Genomic DNA, 10,816 nt, shown 5'->3' with positions numbered 1-10,816 from the left:
GTGAGTGAGTGAGCATCGTTTCTATGTTTATACAAGAAAAGATGTCATGCCAAAAACGCTCACAGTACTTAGTGAGTAAACTCACGACCTGTCATGACCTGGTTGAGTGACTTCCTCCAATCAACATGAAAGGATTACCCACAGAGAAAGAAAGGATTAAAGTCACCCATAAATCTTCTCCTAACGTAGTACTCCAACTTCTAAATGCCTCTCAAAGAAGGATTAAAATCCTAAAGATATCCTATCTACGTGGTACAGGTACTCACAACCTCTAATAATAAACTGTTACGTTTGGTATCCCCAGCAATACTCACCATGGGCAAATGTGAAAATCACAAACCCTAACGAGATTCTGTCAACACCCGGTTATTGTGAAGATCTCAAATTCTATCAACTGTCAGACAGCATGGCTGTTCATATTCATTTACAACATCCTCTTATAATTAGTATAAAAGTGTCCCACACAAAACCTTCTTTTATTTATTCTTTCAAAATACAACACAGAAAGTGGGGTGTGGGGAAATGGGACATATTCCTACGTGAAATAATGAGACATTAGTAGTGGTGACGGCTATATCATAATTGTACTGTCTAAAGCATAAATTTGGCGAACGAAAAACGTTATATTTGCAATCAAATGGAATGACTCGTGTGGGCAAATGAATATGTTCGCAATCCACAAACAATCATTTTATTAATGGCCAACATTTACCAACCCGCGACAATCGTGTCAACACGGGGGTTCCCCTAGCAATAAACTCGCATCTAAATTCACTACTGTTTTTCTGTCGGCTAGCCACAATGGCTAGACTGGACCCTAGTGGAATGGTTCATGCCATAAAAGTCTAGCAACCGAACACTAATTAAGATGGGCCGACCTTGTATTTACGGTCTGGTGAGCACAGCTCAATGGCCGCTCATTAACTCAAATTTCACGTCTCACTGTTTTGTTTTATCTCACTATTCATTTGATAAATTTGTCAACTTCAACTGGAACCCGGTCCCGTGTTACACGCGTGGCACACGCGTGTGCAACGGGTTGCACACGCGACGCACACCCGTTGCACACCCGTGTCCAACGGGTGCTCACCCCGTGTGCAACCCGTTGAGCACCCGTGTCACATGCGTGTTACACGCGTTCTCAACGCGTGTTAGGGGAATGAACTTTTAGGCAGTAGTGTATGTTGAAATTTCAAGATACTAAGTTGAAATTTCAAGATACATACTAAGTTGAAATTTCAAGATAATCATCTTGAAATTTCGACTTAGTGTCTTGAAATTTCAACTTAGTATCTAATTTAAAGATGCTAACTTGAAATTTCTTTATCTTGATATTTCAAGGTTATTATGTTGAAATTTCAACTTAGTGTCTTGAAATTTCAAGAAAATAATAAAAAAACAAATAGCCCTAAAAGGCTTCCGTACCAACCTCACTTCATCGACGTGTTTGATGTTTAACCCAATGGTGTGAGTGAGTGAGTGACTGAGTGGACTTTGCGCGGCGTTTAGCAACATCCCAGCAACATCCCAGCAATATCCCAGAAATGAGTGCCACAAACCCGGGTCTTCGGCGTAACAAGCAAAACGTTAACTACTTCACTACCCTACTGCCAGGATATATTGACAGTATACAGATAAACTAAGAATACTATTAACAAGAAGTTATATTTAGTTATATTTTCTATGAAAGAATCGGGTGTCTTTCAACTTCCCTGGAGTAGTATATGATGAAATAATATTCAGTCATTATCTCCCGCTGTGTATGTCACATAAATCGTAGTGGTAGTAAGGTGAATCACAGTGACGACATGGTAGGTAGCTTGATCCTCGTCAGTTTTCTCCCGGCGGGACAGCATGACCTCAACTTTTGTTTTTCTCTCCAGCAAGGTGAAGGTCATTGCGCTTCTTTGAAGTCGACTGTGGCCATGCCAGCTTTCATCAAATGAGACTGTGTGATGTCATCGTGAATCATTGAAGACAGCGGTCTCAAAGGAGTGTCCAAGTGATCACTAAAAAGAAATGGTCACAAGCTGCTTCTGTTCAATCCAAAATGTGTTCGTTCAGTATTCTTGTGCAGAGGTGTGTCCCACACGCAACAAGAATATTGCTAAGGGCGGCGTAAAGCACAACTCGCTCATTCGTGCGGGTATGGTATTAACCGTTTCTTATGGTCATTATATTTATACAAGCACCTTCCATGCATTCAGCTGCACCCTCGGAAAGTGTTCGAGTGTCTTGTGCGAGATATCTCCAATCCATTGTGATTACTACATTATTTTGATGAGTACGTCATGTGCTATGTAGCAAAACGTTCTTGATGGTGATTGTACTATTGCAAGGGATGCACTGAGATGGATCTCTTCTTCCGATAAAAGGAATGTGTTGAAGAAGATTACTTTAAGTGTCACATGTTGCTATTCATAGCAAAACGTAGTTTGGTGCCATATACACGCAATATATTCATAAACATTTTAACGTCTGTAGTGATTACGCCCTGAACGACATCAACCCATTATAACTTCATCATGACAAGCTCGTCCTCTTCACATCCCAAATGTACCAGCAATGCGTGCAAACCTTTCCATTCTGCTTCACTTTCAACTAGTAATTTCTCACAATTGTAACAAGTTGTTAACGGAAGATGTCAGAATGCATACGAAACCAGTTCCCAGTACCAAATTATTAAGTCTGAACTTAAGACCCGGATGGTGGAACAGGGTCACTTCGCTGATCATACCTACTAGTTTGCCTGGCCAAGACTCGATTATTTACAGGCTACCGTCATACAGTCGTAATATACCTGGGGCGTAAAATAGCATTCACTAATTTCAGTCACATGAACATGAAGTGACATCAATGGTGTTTAAAAAAACGTAAATGACACAGCACAACAATTAGTTTTCTGAGTATCGACTACAGGTAGTTAGCCTTATGACGAAAGCAATCCCCTTGCACGGATCCAGAATGGTGCGCCTCGATCTCCCGACCCCCAACCCCCCAACACACACACACATACACACACACACACACACACACACACACACACACACACACACACACCACATGCCCACTTTGTGAAGCATACTTATTATGCTGACGTATATAAAACACAGATAACTGAATCATTTGGTGATCCACGACATATTTTCAACAACATGCACAAATAATTGCCTTATATTGACGGACATACTGTTATCCGATTGAGGCATTTCTGTATTTTAAGTGCACCCATACCACACAACACCACCCATTTTTCTCCAAATATCTGGATCGGCGTTTTACTAATGACATATATTAAGTATAGCACTTCAGTGCACTAGGACAGGAGATGTATGATGCAAGTGCAAAGATTGCATGCTCGAGATTTCTGACGCTGCACTGTATCACCTTGCGAAAGTTCGTTGAGTACATTTGCGTACTACCTATTTCAGATCGATTCCACACACGGCACAGCATCCAGCAGAGCTCTCGTGAAACATACAAATAGATTTCTGTCAACCATCCCATAGGCGGTAGGACAAGCACTAGCTCTGCGCTGCAACATGTGATGATGACTCGGTCTGTCTGCAACCACCACCCCCTCTCCCCTCCCATCCCCCATCCGCCTGCCCCACCCCTAATCTCCAACCTGACAGAAACCCTACGCATACATTAACCGATTTCTCGTGCAGCGCGATAACAAATTAATGTGTTCACCACTGAGTGTGATTGAGACAGATGCAGTCTCTCGCCGACTGCGCAGCCGCATAGACAGCTGCACTTGGGCCTCATTGGGCAACCTAATTTAGATCACGTGATGTGCGTGGGCGAGACAGTTGTGGCACGCGCCAAGAGGTCAGAGTTCAAGGTTACATTCCTCACGACAGCGCGTAAAGCACTGGTACAATTCCATGCACTCGTGGGTCCAGTCATCAATGGAGTGATTGGACAGACTGGTGACTAACGGAAAAATATGAGGAAGAATCTGGTCAAATCGATTCATTTGCTATCAAATAAACTCTTTTGTCCTTGATGTCTTTGTAACTCAGTTATTCTTCGTAGGCTGAAGGTGATCACGTTTTCAAGCAACTGTCTGTAAATGACAGCAATACAGTCAGTCTACCTCAAAGTCATATACAGAAACATTATTTTTCAGTGAAATTGCTTCACAGTTAAATGACAGGAATTCCGCATAACTTCAGGAGTTCAGAGGACGTCAGCAATGAATTACGTTTAACATTTTAATGAGTGTTTAAATATCACAGCATGGCATCGTAACGCGATGTATGACTTATAATGACTTATTCAAAACTCCGAGCCGGAATGTTAATATTAGTTTTAGCTGTTTTATTAGCATGCATGTAATAACTAGCTTCGCGGGGGACCGAAACGTTCTTGACTGTGATTGTACTATTGCAAGGGATGCACTGAGGTGGATCTCTTCTTCCAATAAAAAGGAATGTGAATAAGAAGATAACTTTAAGTGTCACATATTGCTATTCACAGAAAAACGTAGTTTGATGCCATAAAATTTATGCAATATCCGGCCTTCAGTTTATATTCTTAAACCTATCAACGTCTGCAGTGAATATGTCCTGAACGACATCGCCGCATTACAACTTCATGATTTCAAGCCAGTCCAGAAAATGCACAATGTCCTGTGTTTGGATGCCTGGCATGAGGACTATTCAAATCAGTTCATTCCAGCTGTGCTATCGCTGATCTTTTGCATATTGGCGTATAGCAGGTTTAACGCCAGTGAATGAGATATTAGTGTTGGTAATTTATGTTTTCTTGATGATACATTTACGTATTTATGTTTATATTGTGGGGTGGGGTGGCGGGCGGAGGGGTTCTGTTTGTAAAAGTGTTTTTTCCCCAATAATCTTGAAGAAAGTAATTTTGTTTCAAAACAAATAAATAAATACCCCACTAAGACACGGTATACTGACTCCGAGCCGACTAGTCCTTGTTTTAGCCCCTTAATGCCGAGCGCGAGACAGGGTAACAACAAGTACCATCTTTTAACGTCATTGGTATGACGCAGCCGGGGATCAAACACCGAACCTTCCGCTCTCCGGGCGGATGCTCTACCTCCAGACCGCGGAGCAATCGACCTGATCTTGAAACCTTTTCACCAATTTCAGTCTGCACCACTGCATGTTCAGTAATCCATTCATACAAGTTTCGCCCCTATTTTACCTTTTGAGATCTATTTAATCGGATAATCGAGGCTGGTTATTCTCTGGCGTTGACATTATATATATTTGATAAAGACACACGATATATCTAACATTCTCCCCAGCTGGCCAACAGTATAATTCTATTTTCGGAGGGGTTGCAAATACGTTAAACAGTTCATATTCTAATTTACATAACATGGTAAATGAATATTGATACTGGTTTAAGAGTAGAACTATCAGTTGTTGACATGAACTTAGTATCTGTTTGTTTGTTGTTTAACGCCGCACTCAGCAATATTCCAGTTGTATGACGGCGGTCTGTAAATAATCGAGTCTGGTTCAGACAACCCTGTGATTGACATCATGGGCATCAATCCACGCAACTTGGATACGATGACATGTATCAACCAAGTCAGTGAGCCTGACCACCCGATCCAGTTAGTCGCCCTTTACAACAAGCATAGTCGCCTGTTATGGCAAGCATGGGTTGCTGAGAACCTATTCTACCCCGTATCTTCACGGGTCACATGAACTTAGAAATAACACCTTTCATATACCTGAAGACAAACTTATGCTTAAAAGACATTACACGTAAGGTTCAAGATTAATATTATTTTATTAAAATAGCGACGTGCATGAACGTGTGTGTGTGTGTGTGTGGATGCTTGTGCTAGTCCGGACTAACGGCGTTTTTAAATGTACAGGCCGCTGACATACCGTAGTTTAACATTATTACACCACTCAGACATTATACTGACTCCCAGCGGACCAGTACGTGTTACAGTGTAACATCAAGTCACACCCTTCAGCATCTATTGATAAGACGCGGTCGGAGATCGAAACACTGACCTTAGGCCCTAGGGCATCTCCAGCTAAACCTTAAAGTAGCACTTGTCCGTACCTTAAGGTGAGATGAAATGGAGAAAATGGAGCTTAACGTAGCGTCCAAGATTATTGCACTGTGTGTGTGTGTGTGTGTGTGTGTGTGTGTGTGTGTGTGTGTGTGTGTGTGTGTGTGTGTGTGTGTGTGTGTGTGTGTGGCTGCTTGAACTGGTCCGAACTGATGCCGATCCCACCCAGAGACAGTATACTGACGCCGAGCCGACCAGTCCTTGTTTTAGCCCCTTAATGCCGAGGGCCAGACAGGGTAAAAACAAGTACCATCTTTTAACGTCTTTTGGAATGACGCGGCCGGGGATCAAACCCCGGACCTTCCGCTCTCCGGGCGGACGCTCTACCTCTAGACCACGGAGGCGGTCTCTACAATTGTAAATGCCTGAAGGGTTTTCTGTTGCCTGAAGGAGACACGATGAGCCTACATGACATTTTACCATATTTCCTGTAGACGTGGCCAGTGAGTGCATAATGAGTGATAAAGTCGCATCAGAAACATTGAGCTGTTATTTGCGGCCACAAATGTTTAACATTACAATCTTAGGTACATGTGTGGGGTGCTTCCTCCAGTCCCTACCCCATCCTATGCACATGTCCCTGGAGCAGGCAGGGCGGTACATGTGTGAGGTGCTTCCTCACCACCCCTACCCACACCACCCACCCCTCCATCCCCATCCTGCGCACGTGTCCATGGAGCAGACAGGGAGGTACCAGTGTGGGGTGCTGCCTCACCACCACCAGCCACACCACCAACCCCTCCATCCCCATCCCGCGCACGTGTCGCTGGAGCAAGCAGGGAGGTACCAGTGTGGGGTGCTTCCTCACCACCCCTACCCACACCACCAACCCCTCCATCCCCATCCCGCGCACGTGTCCCTGGAGCAAGCAGGGAGGTACATGTGTGAGGTGCTTCCTCACCACCCCTACCCACACCACCCACCCCTCCATCCCCATCCCGCGCACGTTTCCCAGGAGCAAGCAGGGAGGTACATGTGTGGGGTGCTTCCTCACCGCCCCTAACCACACCATCCATCCCTCCATCCCCATCCCGCGCACGTGTCCCTGGAGCAGGCAGGGCGGTACATGTGTGAGGTGCTTCCTCACCACCCCTACCCACACCACCCACCCCTCCATCCCCATCCTGCGCACGTGTCGCTGGAGCAAGCAGGGAGGTACCAGTGTGGGGTGCTTCCTAACCACCCCTACCCACACCACCAACCCCTCCATCCCCATCCCGCGCACGTGTCCCTGGAGCAAGCAGGGAGGTACATGTGTGAGGTGCTTCCTCACCACCCCTACCCACACCACCCACCCCTCCATCCCCATCCCGCGCACGTTTCCCAGGAGCAAGCAGGGAGGTACATGTGTGGGGTGCTTCCTCACCACCCCTACCCACACCATCCATCCCTCCATCCCCATCCCGCGCACGTGTCCCTGGAGCAGGCAGGGCGGTACATGTGTGAGGTGCTTCCTCACCACCCCTACCCACACCATCCACCCCTCCATCCCCATCCTGCGCACGTGTCGCTGGAGCAAGCATGGAGGTACATGTGTGAGGTGCTTCCTGACAACCCCTACCCACATCACCCATCCCTCCATCCCCATCCTGCGCACGTGTCGCTGGAGCAGGCAGGGAGGTACCAGTGTGGGGTGCTTCCTCACCACCCGTACCCACACCACCCACCCCTCCATCCCCATCCCGCGCACGTGTCCCTGGAGCAAGCATGGAGGTACATGTGTGAGGTGCTTCCTGACAACCCCTACCCACATCACCCACCCCTCCATCCCCATCCTGCGCACGTGTCCCTGGAGCAGGCAGGGAGGTAATGTGTGAGGTGCTTCCTCACCACCCCTACCCACACCACCCACCCCTCCATCCCCATCCCGCGCACGTGTCCCTGGAGCAAGCAGGGAGGTACATGTGTGGGATGCTGACAACTGGCATATAGAGGAGAACATGGAACAGAGAGGAGACTTCCCTCTTGGTTGAAAATAAGCCCCTGTCAGAATGACAAATGGAGTGGTGTGCATCACGGGAAGGGGGCTATCTGTTTCACAAGGCAGCCGGAAAGCATTTCACGATTTCAAATGTTTCACAGAGAGACGTCATTCAAACTTTGAAACATGTCGGTCTCAGAATGCCTTCCTGTTTAGCATGACGATTATCTGAGAGTATATGAGGACCGCATCCTTGTTTTCTAATTTGTCGAAGATTAAGTGTGTTGTCATACTAAAAGGGAAAATGTAAAACAAAATGACCAAAAAATAAATATACATGCACACTTAACATTGTTCTTGATATTAGATGATGACGATGTTGATGTTGCTGACATAATAATAATAATAATAATAATAATAATAATAATAATAATAATAATAATAATGATAATAATAATAATATTAATATTAATATTAATATTAATAATAATAAATTGCATCAAAATGTAAATATGAAATGTAGATTATGTAATGAATTTAATGAGACTGTCCAACACATTGTCAGTGGATGCCCCGCTTTGGCACAAATACAGTATCTTAAGCGACATGTTGGTGTGGCTTGATCATTTTATTACCGTCTTCGCAATGCTTGAGGGTTTGTCATAGAGGTCTATATGTACCCGGAATATGTAGAGGGCGTCATGTAAAATGATAAAATATAATTCTTTGGAATAGGCCCGTATACAGTTTCAGACCTATCTAGGCCAACACACCTGATCTTGTCCTTTTTGATAAGTCCAATGAAATAATTTATAATGATTTTTTTTCTGTCCCTTTTGACACCAACGTGATTCACAAGATTCAGGATAAACACGGCAAATATGCGGACTTCGCTTTCGAAATTTCATCCCAAATACCAAGTTGTCCGACTCCCCATTGTTCACGCTGCCTTAGGTTTGGTACCTCCCCATCTGTAGTCTGACATTCGCTATCCTGGCTACGTGTGGAGGGGACAAGGGCCCTGAGCTAATGACGAACCTGTGTCAGGATCACCCAAACCCTCTTTGCTGCGTTTTTTTCCTTTAATAAATAACACGATCTGTTGTTGTTTACACTAACCTGCTAGCCGTCTCCGAAAATGCTTGTTGAAAAGATTTACGCTGCAAACTGTAAAAAAATGAAATTGTCAACACACAATACTAGTATAGAGTGCTGCATTAGCAACAAAAGGTAAAAGCGGTCATGCTATATTCATTATCAGATCTCTGTTCGAAAAGAATGAAAAAGATAATCGAATCAATACATTCAAAACCCCATCACAAAATCTCTGTAAAAATGTTTTGATGACACTAAGTGTTCGCTTAACTGAGTAAGCGTGATGAATGCTAAAACGTATAAAGATACGTTGCAGAACCTGAGAATAGTACTACACCTAATGATGGAGTATGGTTTAACGCCGCTCTGAAGAGTATTTCCGTTATTGCAGGGCATGTCAAAATGATTCGAACTTAAGATCATAGGATTCTGGTACCTCTAAGGAACGTAACACTGTATGGCTAGTTCCGGCACCTTAGACGACTGGAGCACCCATACCTCCTATCTTCAAAAGAGACACAAAGAGATTGTGTTATGCGTCGATATAGCTTGTTCGTTTGTTGGTTGTTTAACGTCGCACCCAACAATATTCCAGCTATATGACAGTGGTCCGTAACTAATCGAGTCTGGACCAGACAAGCCAGACTGAGTGATTGACATCATCAGCACCGATCTACGCAATTGGGATGCGATAACATGTATTAACCAAGTCAGCGAGCCTGACCACCCGATCCCGTTAGTCGCCTCTTACGACAAGCATAGTCGCCTTTTATGGCAAGCACGGATTGCTGAGGACCTATTTAACCCGGATCTTCATCGGACGCGTTGACATAGTGGTTAACAAAGATAAACTTTAACACAAGGCAAAACAAATTAATATTTCCTCCTGTATGAAACAATTTACCCCTCCCAAATATCTTCCCTCCTAATTGTTAGTCCGTGAACCTCCCAGAGGATGCTAAATAGCCCGAGTTGTTTCATTGCACTGAATTTTAATTCGAAAGGGTGAAGCCACACAGTTATTCAGTTTAAAAGAACGTGTGCACTGTGTGCGATAATCATCTTTTATTTCAATCTAGTATTTTCCAGCCAACCGTATCCGATAGCTCATGTTATCGGCGTACTTGGATGATTAACTGTCTTATCGAGCGCCATCTCCCGTTCGTCAGTCCTGCTGTACGCGATGGCACCTATTGTCAGGGAACACACCTTGGCCGTGCACCTCAGCATTAGCGGGCATCTGGTTCACCGTGCTGCAGGTGACGACCCGACACATCTGTCAGTCCCTGGTGGCAAAGTCTGGTCGATACCCAGTCACCCCGGACATGCGCAGTCAGCTGTGGTGATGCAGTCACCCAGGACCATCCACAGTCAGCGGTGGTGATGCGGGCAGCAATCAGTCGTGGACGCACTTGACGCTCCGGGCGGTGGAGTGAAACGTATGGTGTGATTCAGGGCGATGCACTTTGTTCTTTGAAGACTGGGGAAATGGGTCGGGAATAGATTGAGTGAGTGAGTTTGATTTGGCACCGCTTTGGTCAGTATTGCAGAGTCAAGTGTGCGATTTCGACTATATAATGAACATGTGTTTATGAATCACTGTCAAATAGTAAATAATGATATCAGATGTTCGCGAAAGGTGAGAAATCCTGCCCCAGTGGATAGCAACCGTTACAAACACACGCAAAAGCAAGTCAGTTGTTCACTTGAAAAAAAGGGGAACATGT

The 10,816-nt window shown here is 44.8% G+C and overlaps 2 protein-coding genes across 2 annotated transcripts in view; both read left to right on the top strand.

The window, feature by feature from the left end:
- Positions 1 to 3,796: 3,796 nt before the first annotated feature.
- LOC139471958 (uncharacterized) lies at positions 3,797 to 7,890 on the top strand. Its single transcript, XM_071254469.1, has 2 exons — positions 3,797 to 3,880; positions 6,601 to 7,890. Exons 1-2 carry the CDS (start codon positions 3,797 to 3,799, stop codon positions 7,888 to 7,890), a joined length of 1,374 nt encoding a protein of 457 aa, XP_071110570.1.
- A 2,382-nt stretch (positions 7,891 to 10,272) lies between these two features.
- Positions 10,273 to 10,816, top strand: part of LOC139471957 (uncharacterized) — a 32,549-nt gene continuing 32,005 nt past the window's right edge. Inside the window, exon 1 of the mRNA XM_071254468.1 lies at positions 10,273 to 10,431. Within this exon, the coding sequence (XP_071110569.1) occupies positions 10,273 to 10,431 (159 nt within the window). The remainder of the gene's footprint in view (positions 10,432 to 10,816) is intronic.

Source organism: Haliotis cracherodii, unplaced genomic scaffold (genome assembly GCF_022045235.1).
Source record: "Haliotis cracherodii isolate W230 unplaced genomic scaffold, xgHalCrac1.p SCAF_23, whole genome shotgun sequence".
In the NCBI taxonomy this organism is placed as follows: domain Eukaryota; kingdom Metazoa; phylum Mollusca; class Gastropoda; order Lepetellida; family Haliotidae; genus Haliotis; species Haliotis cracherodii.
The sequence above is the reverse complement of the archived record's forward strand: the minus strand, read 5'-3'. Positions and strand labels throughout refer to the sequence as shown.

What these genes read in the sequence shown, in the direction of transcription:
- LOC139471958 (XM_071254469.1), top strand. Translation starts at nt 3,797, where the DNA reads ATGTGCGTGGGCGAGACAGTTGTGGCACGCGCCAAGAGGTCAGAGTTC. An exon ending in CGACAGCGCGTAAAGCACTG is followed by an intron (nt 3,881 to 6,600) that starts GTACAATTCCAT and finishes TTACAATCTTAG; the next exon opens with GTACATGTGTGGGGTGCTTC.